General features: G+C 35.7%; 1 protein-coding gene across 1 annotated transcript in view; it reads left to right on the top strand.

Annotated features, from left to right (window-relative positions):
- The window catches only part of ERP44 (endoplasmic reticulum protein 44), an 86,569-nt gene that overhangs the window by 24,477 nt on the left and 43,646 nt on the right, over nt 1-18,446 (top strand). Inside the window, exons 2-4 of the mRNA XM_007197063.3 lie at nt 7,562-7,634; nt 9,390-9,429; nt 13,925-14,040. Coding sequence (XP_007197125.2) covers nt 7,562-7,634; nt 9,390-9,429; nt 13,925-14,040 — 229 coding nt within the window. The remainder of the gene's footprint in view (nt 1-7,561; nt 7,635-9,389; nt 9,430-13,924; nt 14,041-18,446) is intronic.

Below are 18,446 nucleotides of genomic sequence, written 5' to 3'. Positions count from 1 at the left end.
CATGGCATTGGGACTTCAGGTGGGAGGCTGATTTGTCAATCTGGATTAGAAATAGAAGGGAACTGTTGCCTGGTACATTACTTATTTCTTGCTATAGAAGAGACATAGTTTGTAAAGGGCTTTGAGAAGCTCCCAACAGAAAGGCAGGTAAATGATAGATTTAGCAAAAATACACTAAGCTGTTACTGCAGAACTCCTAGCAGATGTAATGGCAGTTGAGAACAGTAATGCTGTAGGGAAGGAAACATCCTCTATTGAAGCTTCTATTTCTTGCCAGTAATTTTCGTGTAGAAATATCTATTCAAGCAGAAGGCAGTATACTTTGAAAAATTAACATCAATGTAGATTTCTAATGAGATTTTAGATTCCACATTTTTCTAAAATCACAGTATTACGCATCTCAATACAGAATGCTCACGAATGAGTATTACTGTATTCATATTTGAGGACCAAAACCATTGTACAAAGTTTAAAATGAATTTACATGCTTGTAGAGTCAAGAGTTTTGTTCTCTAAGGCAGTGGTACTTAATATGCATAGGAATCACTTGGGGATCTTACAAAAACGGAGATTCTGTTTCAGTAGGTCTGGGGTGGGGCCTGCATTTCTCACAGACTCCTAGGTGATGCCAGTGCTGCTGGTTCAGGGACCACCATTTGAATGCAAGGTTTTAAGGTATTGAGTTTTAAAACAAACAAACTCACCGGAAATACTTTCTATTTTCTAAACTCATTTATACTAAGATATTCTAATAAAACACTTAAAGTAAGGCCTAGCAAATGCTTTTGTGACTGTAAATCTTGCTAACAGAAATAATATTTAATAACCTCTTCTTCCTGGTACTTTATTAGCTTCTGGTCCTGAAAGTCCGAAATCATTTATTTTCATGACTGAATTAACAACCTTACCATGGAACAATACAAGACGTATTGGACTTTTATCCACTAACGTAGCATAGCTATTTTTAAGTGAGGGTATTCTATGTGCTGAAGTGTCTGGAAGTCATGCCAAGGAATAGCTGGGGGAACTGGAAGAAGGTATTGCTGGGGATTCGTGACGGCTCTTAGACAGCAATATAGAGGGGTTTCTGCAGTGGGTGGGAAGATCACTTCTGAGATTCCCTCTAAATCTGAGTCTATGAATCACCACCTAGTATTGTGTTTTCATCATTACATTATTAAACACAAATTTTAATACAGACTTCATTCCTATCTGATAACCTTATTTTCCTCAAACATGTTAAAAATATTTATTGACTATTCCCATTTCTGAACCCCTTTCCCGTATTTCTTACTTCTAACACCCTCCCTCTAAATTCTTAGTGTATTACCATAATCCACCCATTCATTCACTTAGTACATATTTGAGTGCTCATTGTGTACTGGTAGGGTACTGTAGTAGGTGATATGCGGGGTACAAAATTGAATAAGGAACAGTCTCTACTTTCAAGGTACTCAGAGTCTCCTAGAGGAGGCAAGATGGCACAAATAATCTGTGTGAAAAATAATATGTTAACACCCTAAGAGAGTGCTCTGGAGGTTCAGAGAAGAGAGAAATTAATCACTCTTGTCTGGGACCATCAGGAAAGGCTTCATAGAAAAGATAGCATTTGAATTGGGTCTTGAAAACTAGATAAGCTTTCCTAGCTGTTTCAAGCAGAGGAAACTACATGAGCCAAGTATGGAGGCAAGAGACTAAGATGACACATTTTAGGAATTGCAATTACTAAGACGCCTTGCATTCTTGGATTTGTAACTTAGAGGATTTGGACCATTTGTGAGTGACCCTTGAAGGGTCATGTAGTAATTTTTCTGAGCTACTGATTTTATTCCCTTCCTAAGAGCCTAATGTTTCAAGTCAATGACTGAGGCTAGTGATTGGTTTAGCTTAGCATTCATATCTTGGTCCATCTTTATTTTTCTCTATTCATTCTCATTCCATTCTCATTTTACCGCATGTTATATGGGAGGACATTATATGCTTATTAATAATTTAGAATTTGTGAAGAGATTGTTACGGTTCCTCTCAGTTGCCAAGAGTCTACTGCAAATAGAGTGACCATATATATAATTTATTGCCCAAACTGGGACCCTTTTGAAAGAGAGTGGTGCTATTAATAATATTCCAGGGCAACAGGCATAACCTGGGTTTGTCTCAAGCAAGCTAGAGTATATGGCCAACTAGAATATATGGTTACTCTAACTATAGTTCTTGTTAGTTGGAATATAGAATATGGATGGGGAGCAGTACCATGTGATGTAGGAAGGCAAGTGTGGGCTAGTTTGTGAAAGGTCCTAAATGCAGGCTAAGGAGTTAGGCTTTTATACTGTAGACAGCGAAAAACGCTTGGAGTTTTTTTAGGGGCAGAGGAATTGATATATGCAAAGCAGCATTGGAAAAGACTAGTCTGGACTCTGGGCAGGATGGATTGAAGGGAGATATCGATTCAGAGAGTGTCATAGTACTCCCCTTTAAGGGTATATTCAAATGGTAACTACTCGAATGGTCTTAATGTACTAGGAAAATGTATTTATTTATTTTAAAAATTATGCTGAGAGCTTTAATAACTCACTTCCAATATGTGTTATTATTGATGTTAGTTCGTACTTCTAAAGATCCTGTTAGGTTGGTGTCTTGTTCAATTAATGTTTTTTTTAAAAAGAGGAATAGCACTGGGGCCTAGCAGTGAATGCCAAAGCATTTTGTATGTGTTTGTATTATAGCATGTTTATGTGTTAATATTGTAACAATTAAAGTTTGACCTAACATTGAGAGAGAGTGCATAGTAAAAAATCTTCCCAAGATTTATTTCTAAAATACTTTTTAAAAAAATCATGTAACCAACTTTTCATTGCATCTTGTTTCAAACTGATGTCTAATTTAGAGAGAATTTTGATTTTGCAGTAACTCCCACTTCCCTAACCTACATTTTTCCTTTTTCTATCCTCATGGAGTAGGTTGGCTTTTGGGAAAGAAAAGGCATTTTCTACCAGGAAAACCAGATAAAGCATCATGGAAGAGGGAATCAATCCTTGAAGGATTGATTATGCAGTAGTGGAGAAGAGGACATTCCACATAGAGGAGACCATGTATGCAAAGAGAAGGAAGCAGAAAAATTGTGGGGCATGTTTTGGGAAAAGCAACTGGCTACTGGGTGGCTTAAAAAATGCTGTGGAAATACAGCTAGTGCACTGGCATCACCAGCCAGTTAGGTGGTCATGAAGGATACAGGGAAATTAAAGGAAAGGAAAGCTTTTTTAGTTCCCAAAGATATCTCAATGTTTAAAAACCATCTAATGGAAGAAAATATACTTTACTTGCTAAAGAAGCTCCTATTTATTTATTAAATTAAAAAAATTTTTTATACAATTTTAAAGGTTACTTTCCATTTACAGTTACTACAGAATACTGGGTATATTCCCTGTGTTGCACAATACATCCTTGAGCCTATCTTACACCCGATAGCTTGTACCTCCCACTCCCCCACCCCTGTATTGCCCTGCCTACCCCCCAGCCCCCGCACTGGTAACCACTAGTTTGTTCTCTATATCTGCTGAGTTTGAAGAAGCTCCTATTTAAAGCTAGCCTTTCACTTTATTTATTTATTTATTTTTTAATGAATTTGGGTGCAGTGTTTACTATTTACTCTGTGCCTTTTATATAAGATCATATCAGTAGACATATCTCAGACTGAAATGTTTAATATTTTGTACAATAAATGCATGTGGAAGGAATTATCTAATGAATTATAGAAGATTATTGGAGATGCTTCTCAGTTTTCTTGGCAAGAAAATGAGCTAATGAACTGAAGAGAGTGACCAGTTTGTAAAATATTTCATAAGTTTATGTCTGTATATTTACGTATGTTGTAATATTCCATCATTAGAGGCTAAATTCTCCATGACTATTAAGATCTATGGAAAATTTCTGTGTAGGGTTTTGTTGTTTCTTTAAAAAAAAATTAAAAGTTTACTTCAAGTCTAAATTTAAAAATTAATTGACTTCCCTCCTCCCTTCCTGGTTTAGAGCTACTTGTCTTTATTTTACTTAAGCACTATAGCATTTGACACATAAAGGTGTTTCCCCAGGAGAATATTGTTTCTGCCCGGGGCTGACATGAAAAGAAACGATTTGTCAGACTAGTGGAGCTTGCTAACAATTCAAATAAACAACCTGTCTTTCCCTTCATACTGCATATTAATAGAAATGTTAATGATAAATTGCCTCTCTTACACCCTACAGGGAGGAGAGATTATTGGGTCAGAGACAGTTTTCTTGCTTTGGGCCTTCTTAAACACAGCTGTTAACAGAATCCTTCTTACCAGTTGCATGCTTATTAGCACAATGTTTCTTACATAATGGTTATGTTTAATACAGCCAAATTGATTGTGCCTCATTTTTGTCATTATCTAACGTAAAAAGCAATTAAATTTAGAATATACTTCTCTGGAAACATGTATTTTGATAGGCAGTAACTAACTTTTCAAAAATGGGCTTCCTTGGATGATACAGCTGAAGGCCATGATCATACCTGTATTTATCACTTTTTTCTCCCCTCCTTACCACCACCACTAGTTTGAGAGCTCCTTGAGATAGAGCATGCATGCCATGCCTTATGCATTTGTGCCCTCAGTACCTAGCAGACACTGTAAATGACTGTCAAGTTATTTAATGACTTGAATTTGATAATGACCAACTTTGTTGCTTTATTTTTATGTGGTCTTCTTGAATTTTTCTTCAGCATACAATCCACTCTAAAATCTTCCTTTATCAATATAATTGTTAGAAACAAGACAACAGGCCCCAAATGGAGTTGCTTATGCTAAGCCCCACATCACCAAACTGAGGCTTAACTTACAGTTTAGGCTCTTCCAGAAATGGAATCTAAACCTGTCAGTCCGGAGTCTCCTGATCAGCATGTGTTAGGTAATCTGCCAGATAGACCCCTGCCGTCCTCTAAAGGAAATTAACTTTGCAATGACCAATCCAATTTTTTTGCCTAGCATAACGTCCTTGTTCCTGCTCCCCTCTGCCTATAAAAGTCTGATATTTTGTACAGCATCTTGGAGCTCCTTTCTATCTGCTAGATTGGATGCTGTGTGCTTCAAATTGATTTCTGCTCATATAAACCCTTAAACATTTTAATACGCTTCAGTTTATCTTCTGACAGTTTATATAGTTGTCTAGAGCTAGTCATACACTGATGTGGGAAGGATCTGTTAATTAAGGTATGGGTAGTAAGTAATGACTGGTGAGGGAAGTCTGATCTTTCCAGTTGATTTTTGAGGTATTGAAAATAAATTAGTTATAGAAGTAAAATATTCAGGGATTTTAAGTTATCTAGCTTACTTTTAGGAGAGTATAATTTACTGGTTGCTAACAGAAATAATGTCAGCTATTGGCTACACTATTATGGTAACTTGAAAATAAGACTGGTATTATTCTTAGGTTTTTCTAAGAAAAGAATGAATTTATAGAAATATTTAAAATAATTAGCTGGGCTTATTTACCTACCAGCATCAACCTGTCTCTTTATACTATTCAGAAATTGAATTGTTGGTGAATTATAAAATTTTGAGTTGTAACTGTTGTGAGTACCAAAAGTGTCCATGAAATGGGTGGGCAGAGGAGTGTCTTCAGTACCTTGATTGGGGCCTAATGTTAATTGTCACTTGATAAAGAGCAGTGGTTCAGTGAATGGATTTCCATATATAAATGGGATTGAACAAAAAACTGTCCAGGCATCAAATGGGCACAACCTAAATGTCCATCAACAGAGGAATGAATAAAGAAGATGTGGTACATACATACAATGGAATATTACTCAGCCATAAAAAAGAACAAAATAATGCCATTTGCGGCAACGTGGATGGACCTAGAGATTGTCATACTGAGTGAAGTAAGTCAGACAGAGAAAGACAAATATCATGTGATATTGCTTATATGTGGAACAAAAAAATGGTACAAATGAACTTATTTACAAAACAGAAATAGAGTCACAGATGTAGAAAACAAACTTATGGTTACTGGGTAGTGGGGGATAAATTGGGAGATTGGGATTGACATATACACATTACTATATAAAATAGATAACCTAGGGAATTTCCTGGCGGTTCAGTGGTTAGGATGCCATGCTTCCACTGCAGGGGGCATGGGTTCTATCCCTGGTGGGGGAACTAAGATCCTGCATGCTGCAAGGTACGGCCAAAAAAAAAGAGAGAGAAAAGAAAAAATAGATAACTAATAAGGACCTACTGCATAACTCTACTCAGTACTCTGAAATGACCTATATGGAAAAAGAATCTAAAAAAGAGTGAATATATGTATATGTATAACTGATTCACTTTGCTGTACACCTGAAACTAACACAACATTGTAAATTAACTATAGTCCAATAAAAATTTTAAAAAACAAATAGCAACATCAACATGGGTACTCCTGTTTACACTTTTGGGCCAAATGTAAGTTTCAAACCTTTTCTTATAGCTTGCTGCCAAAGCAGATGTGTGTCTCTTTTTGAAATTAAATACTTACGTTTCTACCTTTATCCTCTATGCTGATTTTTGTATGTATTCATTCCTTGGTTGATTTTATTTTTCATGGCCTTGTTCACCAGTCCCACCAAATACGATGCTGAAACATCTCTCTTTCACTCATTGTGTTAGATATTATCAAACTACTTAACTGCATTAGAGACAACACACGATTTATTTGATTTTGTTGTTGTAACTTAATGCTTGTTTCTCCATTAGACAGTAAACTTTCTGAGTGCAAAAAAAACAAAAACCCACAAAAAACACATAATGTATTAAAGATGGAACCTAAAAATAAAATACACTAAATATTACTTTTTAAAATAAGTAAGCAGTTGTTAGTTTAGTTTAAAATTGTGCCTTTTCTTTGTTTTGCAGATGGCAAGCTGAGATTTTCTTTGAACACTAAGAAACACTAAGATTTTGATAAACTTGAATTTAGCGTTTTAGACACGTTAAAGTGGATGCACTTTACTGCTCTTAACTCTCTTTTTAATAACCTCTCACTTAACACATCGTAACTACCTGTAAGTGAAGACCCCGCAAGAAGGGCTTCTGGTTAACGATTTGAAAAGTCTTTCTTGAATTGTTCTTTTTATTATTTTGTTGTGTCTTAGAGACATGGTGGGATAGAATCAGCAAACTTAGCTTTGGTTTTAATATTCTTTCAAAACTGTTAATAATCTGGCAAAATTTTTCTTGTGGCACCAGAGATAAAGTTGTTGAGAATATTAATTTAAAACAGTGAGTACATTTTTAATTTTGAAAATTGTTTGGAAACAATCTCTTTTATGTATTTAGAAGTATAGGAAATCTACTGAACTAGTTTCTAGGCTTGAGAAATTGTACTTCTATTTCACTGATCTTGTGAAGGGTTAGAATAGATAATAAAGATTAAAACCAACTGATGGATAATTTTTTAAATAGTGGAACCAACTTAATTCATAAATTTTCTTTTTCTTTTTAGATTCAGCATTATTTGCCTTTTGTAGAAACATTTATTAATTTCACATTTTTTAAATTTCCAGGTAACTTGGGTTTTTACCCCTGTAACAACTGAAATAACAAGTCTTGATACAGAAAATATAGATGACATTTTAAGTAAGTACCTTGATATTTTTAAAGTATACTTTTTTCTCTCTAAAGAGTTAGTTTATATACAAAAACAAAATAAAATCTCAATTATCTAGAACAATTGAGGAGCCAGCATTCTGATTAATTCCATGGTATACGGAATTAACTAAGCACTTTCGGTTTTAGTTTTTAGTAAAGTTTCTTAAAATGCGTAAGTCTACTTTCCTGTGTTACAAGTAAACTTTTAGTCTTGTTTTGTTTCTCTGCCTTGTCATGAATACCACTCTTAACAATTCAGAGTATTTTGTTGCTTAGAGGCCAGCAGTTTCCACTGTGCAGTATTACATGTTAATGACCTTAGGACACAGCCTACAATTTTTTTTTTTGGTCTTTTTTTTTTTAGCTTTTAACTAAATCACCTACTCTGATCTCTTTTATTGTCATTGGTCCAATTAAGTTCAATAAGTGTTTTGCTTGTTTGCTGACAATGTGATTGTAGATACAGTTAACTTGGGGGAAAACATTTCTTGTTTTTAAAAGTAGTAGAGGGAATGTGAAGACGTGGTTGATAAAAAAATAACAACTTAGGAGTTTTAAGAAAATGTAGTGTGGATAAATGATGTCTTTTTTTTTTTAAGCATTCCATTTCACCCACTGGTTTGAGCAAAACTAAAAATAGTAAGAGTTAAAAGGAGTTATTCATTCACCATCATATACTGTTTTGTGTTCTTGGAACTGGTTTTAAATGCTAGAAAGTCTATTCCCATATTATGGGATCTCTTTAGAGAAAGGGTGCTATAAACTTTAGCCTGTATCAGTGTCACCTGGAGGACTTATTGTCAGTATTGCTAGGCCTGCCCCCAGTTTCTGATAGAAATTGCTAGACCCCGCCTAAGAATTTGCATTTCTACAAGTTCCAGCATGATGCTGGTGCTTCTGGTCCCAGGGATTACAGTTTGTGAACATCACTGCTTTAGAGTAAATAGCAAGTAGATAAAAAGTGCTTTGAAGGTAAACAAAGGAAAAAGAGAATCAAAACTTGCAAATCATCTTCACTCCTTTCATCTTTCAAATTCTAGAATATCTTTGTGGGTATGGTTTCTGTGTGTGTGTGTCTGTGTGTGTGTGTGAGTACTGAGTACTTGAGTTTATTTAAGTTTCTCTTTGTTAGGTTTAGGCAAAAGGAACAGATATATCTTTCTCATGTCTTCACATCCGGATATGCAAATAATACTGTTATATTTTACAACAGAGAATAACTGTTAAATGGGTAGGAACCAGAAAAGGTACATCTTATGCAACACTGTTATTTGTAGATTACTTGTTGCAACTAGGTGGCATCTGAGTTTTAGAAATAGATTAGTTATACAAGTCTATTCTCTGAAATAGGATTTTATTTGCAAAGCTCAGTTATTCATGAATATGGAAGGTCAAAAAATGGATTATTAAAATCCAAATCACTCCACTTCACTTTTTATGAGAGTATGCTATTTAGTAGCTTACTTTCCTGATCTGGGTTTGATTCTCTGTTTATTTTATATTCATTCAGTGGAGGTATTAAGATGGAGGACGATATAGAGAAAAGGAACAGGGACTCCCACAAATTATATAAGCTGTCCAGGACTCTCTGTATGGGTTTCTGAGTGAGAGATAAGTTACTGTGTATTTTTAGTGAGCCTTTAAGAATGGAAAAAGACCATGATGAAAACCATATCTTTAATTATGTCATAATTATGTAGACACGAGTAACTTAGGTTATTTGGTTTTGTTTTTCAATTTCAGACAATGCTGATGTTGCTTTAGTAAATTTTTATGCTGATTGGTAAGTAATATCTTATTTTTTTGGTGGGGGGGGAGTGCATCATTAAGTTTTTTTTTTTTTTTAAACTTTATAGAGGTGATTTTTCTTTGCTAGAAAGGAGTAAGTGGGAAAGCCTCTTTTTTTTTGTGAGACAATATTCCATATACAAAAATCAATTAAGGTTCATTCAAAGATGAAGCAGCTCAATTTGGTGAGCATTTGTTTTGAGAGAAAATATACCTGATTCCATTATCCCACATTTTAAAATAAAAGCAGGTAACATAAAAACTCAGATCTCTCTGTCTCTCCCTCTTTGTCTCTCTCTCTCTCTCTCTCACATACACACACAATTACTTATTGCAGTTCTCTTTTTCCTGACTGAGGAGTAAGGCAGTGTTTGGAGGTGAGGATGTGGGTGTGGCAAGTTTAGAAGGAAAAATAATGTTGACATTTTATAATATATACCATCTACTACTACTTACTACTTCTAGGAAGCCTTTACTCCTTTCCCTGTCTGAATTGGATTCTGTCTTGTGTGTTCATATAGTTCCCTATGTACCACATTCTTTTCTTGCTACATTGTTTTTTTTTTTTTAAGGTCTTTATTGGAGTGTAATTGCTTTACAATGGTGTGTTAGTTTCTGCTGTATAACAAAGTGAATCAGCTATATGTATACATATATCCCCATATCCCCTCCCTCTTGCATCTCCCTCCCACCCTCCCTATCCCACCCCTCTAGGTGGTCACAAAGCACCGAGCTGATCTCCCTGTGCTATGCAGCTGCTTCCCACTAGCTATTTTACATTTGGTAGTGTATATATTTCAATGCTACTCTTTCACTTGGTCCCAGCATACCCTTCCCCCTCCCTGTGTCCTCAAGTCCATTCTCTACGTCTGGGTCTTTATTCCTGTCCTTGCCCCTAGGTTCATTAGAACCATTTTGTTTTGTTTGTTTGTTTTGTTTTGTCTTTCATCTTTGTGCTCTAGCAAACAGAGTTTGAGAGCAGAGATGTCTTACTTAGTATTCCCAGCATCTAGAAGGGCATAATATGTAGCAGATGTTAAAGAATGTGGCATGGGGTTAGGAAGAAGGGAGCTTCAGCTGGAGAGAAGTTTGAAACACTCACATAATCCTTATTCCTAGACAATCTGTATCTTATATGACCCTTTTAGGCTTACTACCTAGTAGATGCCACTACCCTACTTCAGGCCACAGTCCTGCAGTTTACCTAGATTCCTGTGACCGTCTCCTAGTTTATTTCCTGTGCTTCTAGTCCTATGTATCCCCATTCTGTTCACTACAAAGTAAGCCGGAGTATGTTTCCTAAAGTGCAAATTGGATTAGTTTACACCTCATCTTAAAACCCTTAAATGTTTTCTGTTACCTTTGCCTAGGAGGCCCCTGATGACCTGGTCCCTTCCTTCCTCTGTAGCTATATCTCTTGCCTCTCTCCACTCCCACATTCTGTTCTGTTATACTGAATGTCTTTCAGTTTATGTAATATTCTGTATTCTTTCATCATTGGACCTTTAGTCATGGTACTTTCTCTGTCTGAATGGATCTCTCTTCTCTTACCCACTTGTTTACTTCCTTAAGTCTGAATCATCTTTCAAGTCTTGGATTAGATGCCACTTTCTCCAGGTCACCTTCCTACATCAATACCCCTACCCCTACTCTTAAGTCAGGTTAGGAACCCTTTTTATATCTACTCATAACACCACATACTTACCCAGTCATAACACTTGTATGTTGTGGTTTCGTTGGTACTTCCCTACTATATTAGTAGCTTTGTGAAAAGTTACCATATCTATCTTTTTTCAACATGAATCCCCAAGCACTTTGCATAATACTTGGCAGATAAGTACATAATAAATATTTACTGGATGAATGATGTATAGTATCTGTATTTGAAGAACTTCAGTAAAATGTTGAAGATATACAGAGAAAATACCATTTATAAAATGTACAACAAAAGGTAGCATTTTCCAAGGTAAATTAGGATTATCCAGATGTAACATTAGCCACAACATTTGGTAGAAGATTATTTAATTCAGTCCACTTTAAAGATAAAACTGAGATCCAGAGGAGTAAAGTATTTCCCCACGATCACCTGACTAGATTATGGCAGAGTTAAAACTAGAGTGCAGTTATTTTGATGGAGGGATTTTGTGTGTTGTAAGAAAAAGAAATACAACATGCCACCAACGTTGTTGTAAAAAGTGAATTGGAAATGTGGAATAACTGCAGTTATTTGAGAAACATATTACCAAAGAATACCTGGAGTTGTTCATAAATTAATACTCTTTTATTCAACTGAAAAAACTTGGGTAACTGGCCATAGGACATAGACTTACACTGTGTGGCCTCAAAGGCTGGATTCTGAGTTCCCTCTGGAAGTTATGGATGTGGCACAGTTTAAGGAAGAATTCTCTAATAGACCTGCCTAAAAATATACCTGAGAGGACAATAAACCATAGTAGGAACTTAATAATGCTGTTATGTGCCAGGCTCTTTACATATATATTGCTTTTAATGCTCAGAACTACTCTGCAGGTAGGTATTATAATTTCCATTTTAGGTTGAGGAAATTGAGGCTCAGAAAGGTCAGACGGCTAGTAAGTGGTGGAACTGGGATTTAAACTCAGGTATGTCTGACTCCAAAGCTTATTTTTTTCCCCACTAGGTTATACTATTAGCAGGTGCCCCTAATCTGTCCCTGCAGAGACTTTTACCCATTTGGTTGATTTGTAAAGGGTCGATTCAAGTACTAGATTGGAGATTGGATTCTGATGACCCTTAAGGCCCTGTTACTAGATCTATTTGCTTTGGTTGTGTTACTTTTATAAATGTAACTTTCCATATGTATGAAGGTACAGTAATATTGCAACTGAATTTTTATTTCATCTTCCCCTTTCACATTTTGGTATTAAAACCGATCCTATTTTAAACATTAATCTGTGCTTAAGTGCTTACTGGGCAGCAAACTGGACAATCCAGAAAGGAGCCGTTAATATCTGTCTTTACCTTGCCCATAAGCCAGGAGCCTGTCCACTGATTCTTTACTAGGCCATATCCTAATTCTTCAAGAAACCATTAATCAGTCCTTACCCCTTGCCTCCCTGGCCCTCTAGAATGCTATCTTCAGCAAACTGTAAGAAACCACAAACCTGTGGTCCTAGCCTCTCCAGTTCCTCCAGTCTATCAGTTTATTCATTTCACAGACATCTACTGAAATGCTTGTTAGAATATGTAGTCAAATAAGACACGGTCCCTGATATCCGCAGACCCCACCCACCTATCCCAGATGGGAGAGATTTAAGAATGCTAAAAGAGGAAAGAGCCACTTGAAAGCGAGAGATTGAAGATACAGATTGTGTCTCCTTGGTATATTCTAGGACATCTCCTTAGGAAGTCAGGTGAGTGGGCTAGAAGAGTTACATACAAAAAGAAATAGGGAAGAAATATAAAGGCTTTATATTTTTGTTGAATTATAGTTAATATGTATGACCTAATCACATGTGGATTAAAGAGCTCACAGGCTTCATGTAAGTAAATTTCTTGATGGCAAAGGGCTCAGGAAGCAATAGTAGCAATTATAGTTTTTTTGTTGTTGTTGTTGACAAATACTGCATACCTTTTTCATATGAGAACGACCATTCTAGCCCAGCTGCTTGTGTGCTGATTCTGATCCTTCTTTTTCTTATCAGGTCCCTGTAATGACCCATAGAATATATTTGTGAAGTGGTTGGCCTGATTAAGGGGCAGTCAGAATTAGAGATGTCAAGTTTCTGGAATATTGTGGGGTTTGTGCCCCCTTTTAAAAGTAAAAGCAAAACAAAAACTACAGACAAAGGAAACATGGACAGGAAAGTCTCATTTGGGGATTAAAAAATTTTGCTCCTGAACTTAGTATATTTAATAGTTTATAGATACAAAAGCCCATTTTAACCAAAGGTAAATTTTGAGGGGGAAATTCACTCTATACCATATATCATTTTTATAAAACTTATTTATTTAGTATGCTAACTTGCCTATGAGATTTGACTGAACTTGTCAGGTGAATCAGTCTAATATTTGCAATAAACTTACCATTTTAAAGATCTTGTAGTCTAAAAATATGTTCATTATTTGGAGAAAACTAATTTCCTTCATAAATGCCTGAGTCTTAGTAGTTACAAGTCCAGGTAGATACATCTTAGAGGGCTTATTTCAGACTTGTTTCATTGCCTCTGTGAGAGGTCCTTAGCTTTGTGCTCCATAATATTGGCCATTTTCTTCCAGTGAAAAAAACCAGAATCTTTAAATTATCTGTCCAGTCTTTGAAATGGAATAGTCTTTGAATTCAAAATTGTTTTCCTATCCAATGAATGACATCAGGATTCCTGAATTAACAGTGTGATTGTTAATTCTGTTTATTGTAATATGCTAAATATGAATGGATAACAACAGAAATATCAATAAAATTTTATTGCTTCTGATTTTCAGTTTTAATTGGTATCCTCCTCTGTGCATAGGTGTCGTTTCAGCCAGATGTTGCACCCAATTTTTGAGGAAGCTTCCAATGTCATTAAGGAAGAATATCCAAATGAAAATCAAGTAGTGTTTGCCAGAGTTGATTGTGATCAGCACTGTAAGTACCTTATAGGAAGTCGGGAAGAAACTGTCCTGTCCCCACCTCTCCTACACACACTCACACACACACACACACTTTTTTTTTTTTTTTAATGCTCTGTTTTAAGTAGAGAACAAGCCAAAATGTTCTAGTGACCTTGGTTAAAATGTTAATATTTAATCTTTATGTACTTACAACACTACTTTCCATTGTGCCTGTGTGAGGGACTAAAAAATTTTTTTTCATTAAAATATAGTAGGGCAAGCATATAGGTAGTAAATAATTTTGGTTTTCTACCAAAGCAAATACCAAAATCAATAAATAAAATTGAAATATAGTTTTAGGAAAGAAAAGGATTTCTGTTAGTTTTAGAACCATGCAAAAATACTATTTGTAGTCATTTCAGATAAAACAATCTCAGATTTTGGGGTGGTTTCTGTTGTTTAAAAGATTATACTAAGATTGTCATAGACTGTCTTTGAGGTGTAATTTGCTGTAGTTACTGATTAAAAGTTTGTTGCAATGAGTTATTGGTAAGTTGCCCTGAATTACAGAACACTCCCATTGTGCAAATTTCCTATCCTTTATGTTTCACCTGACAAGTAGAATTTGTGTGTGTGTGTGTGTGTATGTGTGTGTGTGACATACAGATGGCCAAGATGCACATGAAAAGATGCTCAACATCACTAATTATTAGAGAAATGCAAATCAAAACTACAGTGAGGTATTACCTCACACCAGTCAGAATGGCCATCATCAAAAAATCTACAAACAATAAATGCTGGAGAGGGTGTGGAGAAAAGGGAACCCTCTTGCACTGTTGGTGGGAATGTAAATTGATGCAGCCACTGTGGAGAACAGTATGGAAGTTCTTAAAAAACTAAAAACAGATTTACCATTTGACCCAGTAATCCCACTACTGGGCATATACCCTGAGAAAACCATAATTCAAAAGGACACATGTACCCCAGTGTTCATTGCAGCACTATTTACAATAGCCAGGACATGGAAACAACCTATATGTCAAATGATAGATGAATGGATAAAGAAGATGTGGTACATATATACAATGGAATATTACTCAGCCATAAAAAGGAACAAAATTGGGTCATTTGTAGAGATGTGGATGGACCTAGAGTCTGTCATACAGAGTGAAGTAAGCCAGAAAGAGAAAAACAAATATCGTATATTAACGCATATATGTGGAATCTAGGAAAATGGTACAGATGAACCTATTTGTGGGGCAGGAATAGAGACGTAGATGTAGAGAACTGACATGTGGACACAGGGTGGGAAGGGGAGGGTGGAACAAATTGGGAGATGAAGTTGTACGTAAATACACTACCATGTGTAAAATAGATAGCTAGTGGGAACCTGCTGTATAGCACAGGGAGCTCAGCTTGGTGCTCTGTGACGACTTAGATGGGTGGGGTGGAGGGCAGTGGGAGAGAGGTCCAAGAGGGAGGGGATATAGGTATACATATAGCTGATTCACTTCATTGTACAGCAGAAACCAACACAACATTGTAAAGCAATTTTACTCCAATTAAAAAAAAAATGAAAGCTTGTTGCATTGAGTTATTGATAAGTTGTCCTGAATTATGGAACAGTCCCATTGTGCAAATTTCGTATCCTTTACATTTCACCTGACAAGTAGAATTTCTCTGTGTGTGTGTGTGTGTGTGTGTGTGTGTACACTAACTTTTCACTTTGCTGATGAGGAAATGGAAATAAAGTGGCTTAACCAATGTCATACAGCCTACTATCTAGTCATGGCAGGCTTAGAATCCAGAACTCCTGACCAAATGCCTTCCTAGACCTATTTGCTTCTTTTCTGTTTAATTCAACAAACGTTTTGGGGATTTTCTGGTAAAAAAATTCCAGAAACGGCTAACAGCAGAGCATTTCAAAATCTTATAAGCCATACCCCACATTTCTGTCTGCCATTGTTCATAACTAGATACGATGAAGGGAGCAATAAAAGGTTGTCAGTGCAAGCATGGCCTGCATTTCCACACTGCTTTCTGGATCTTTCCTCCCTCCTTTCACTGACAGAGAACATGATGTTTTTGGTGTGGACTCTTATTTCAGATTTTTCTATTCTTTATGTATTTAATTAGACATTACAGTACAGACAACAGTGCCTACTTTCATTGAATTTGGAGTATAAGATCTGAAATTATGCTCTCAAGCTTACAGTTATTAGAAAGAAAAATTAACTATTGTTGAACAGTACATATCATTTATTCTACTTCTAAACATATTAACATATGAGATAAATCTGACATCATTGCTAGTAATTAAGTTCTCTTTTTATGGGAGTAAATAGCCATAGTTAAGATGTTTTTTTTATCCACCAGAGATATTGACAAAATTAGTTTTTTACTAATGAAAGTTATATCTGAGACATTGTGTATTTTCTCTAAATATTTTTTCCCTTCTGTGTAATTCTTCACTTTTTAAAGTGACATTGTGAAATCCTTATTGATGATTTGTTCATGTTTTCCACTCTTTCTTTGAGATTGTATGACAGACTGTTCTTTGGGTAGCCCCTCATGTGCCAGTTGAATTATAGAGGTTTTGAACTGGAAGGACCGTAAGAGTCCTGTGGTCTGGAGAGAAATGCCTGTTAGGCACATTGTTCTTTGGTAGGATTTGCTTTTTTTTTTAAAAAAAAAGATTTATTGAAGTATAATTGACATATAATAAACTGTACAAGCTTAAATTATACAATTTAATGTTTTGACACATGTATGCAGCTGTGAAACCATGATCACAGTCAAGATGTCAACATATCTCTCATCCCCCAAATTTTGCTTGTGCTCCTTTGTGGTCCCTCTCTTCCCCTGTCAATCCTCAGGGGACCATGAAACTGCTTTCTGTTACTATAGATTAGTTTGTATTTTCTAGGATTTTATATAAGTGAAGTCATACATCATGTGTTCTTTGTGTGTGTGTGTGTGTGTGTTGTTGTTGTTGTTGTTGTAGTTCTTGACTCAGCATGGTTATTTTGAGATGTTTACATGTATTATTCATTTTTATTATTGAGTGGCATTCCATTGTATGGCTATATACTATAATTTGTTTAACTATTCACCTGTTGACAGACATTTGGGTCGTTTCCATTTTCAGGCTATTATAAATAAAGCTGCTATGAACATTCAGGTACGACTCTTTGTACACATGCTTTCATTTATCCTGGGCAAATACCTAGGTGTGAAATATATGGGTCCTTATGGTAGGTGTATATTTAACTTTTTAAGAAACTGCCAAACTGTTTTCCGAAGTACTTGTGTTATTTTACACATCTACTAGCACTGTATGAGTGTTCAAGTTGTTCCATATTCTTGGCAACATTTGGTATGGTCAATCTTTTTAATTTAGCGTATTTGTTAAATTATTAACAGGTGTAATAATTTCTTATAATAAATTCTTACTGGGGTTTGAGAACTCTTTATACAAGTTCTCTTTTACATGTGTAATTTGCAGATCTTTTTCTCCCATTTTACTCTCTTAAGAGTGTCTTTGTGCTAAAATACACAGAGCATAAAATTTACCATCTTTACCATTTTTAATTGTACAGTTCGGTAACATTAAGTATATTCACACTGCTGTACAACCAGTCCCCAGAACTTCATCTTGTGAAACTTAAATGCTATACTCATTAAACAACTCCCTATTTCCCCCTCCCCCTAGTTCCTGGTAACCACCATTCCTCTTTATTTTTCTATGAATTTGACTATTCTAGATACCTGGTAAAAGTGGAATCATACAGCATTTGTCTTTTTGTGGCAGGCTTATTTCACTTAGCATAATGTCCTGAAGGACATATGCTCCTTTTTTTTTAAAAAAAAGGACATAATGTCCTGTCCATGTTGTCACATGTGTCAGAATTTCCTTCCATGTGATGGCTGAATGATAGTCTGTTGTATGGCTATCCTACAACTTCCTTATCCATTTATCCATCGATGGACACTTAGGTTGTTTCCATGTCCTAGGTATTGTAAATAATGCTGCTGTGAACATAGGGGTGCAGATATCTCTTTAACATACTGTTTTCATTTCCTTCAGATATATACCCAGAAGTGGAATTGCTGGATCGTATGATAGTCCTATTTTTTAATTTTTGAGGAACCACAATACTGCTTTCCAAAGCAGCTGTACCAATTTTTATATTCCTGCCAGCAGTGCACAAGGGTTCTAATTTCTCCACATCCTTGCCAACACTTATTTTCTGTTTTTGAGATAACAGCCATCCTGAAGGGTGTGAAGTGATATTTGATCCTGGTTTTGATTTGCATTTCCCTAGTGATTAGTAATGTTGAGCATCTTTTCATGTGCTGCTTGGCCATTTGTATACCTTCTTTGGTGAAAAATCTGTTTGAGTACTTTGCTCATTTTTTAATCCGTTTATTTTTTGTTGC

This window comes from Balaenoptera acutorostrata, chromosome 6, assembly GCF_949987535.1.
Source record: "Balaenoptera acutorostrata chromosome 6, mBalAcu1.1, whole genome shotgun sequence".
In the NCBI taxonomy this organism is placed as follows: domain Eukaryota; kingdom Metazoa; phylum Chordata; class Mammalia; order Artiodactyla; family Balaenopteridae; genus Balaenoptera; species Balaenoptera acutorostrata.
The sequence above is the reverse complement of the archived record's forward strand: the minus strand, read 5'-3'. Positions and strand labels throughout refer to the sequence as shown.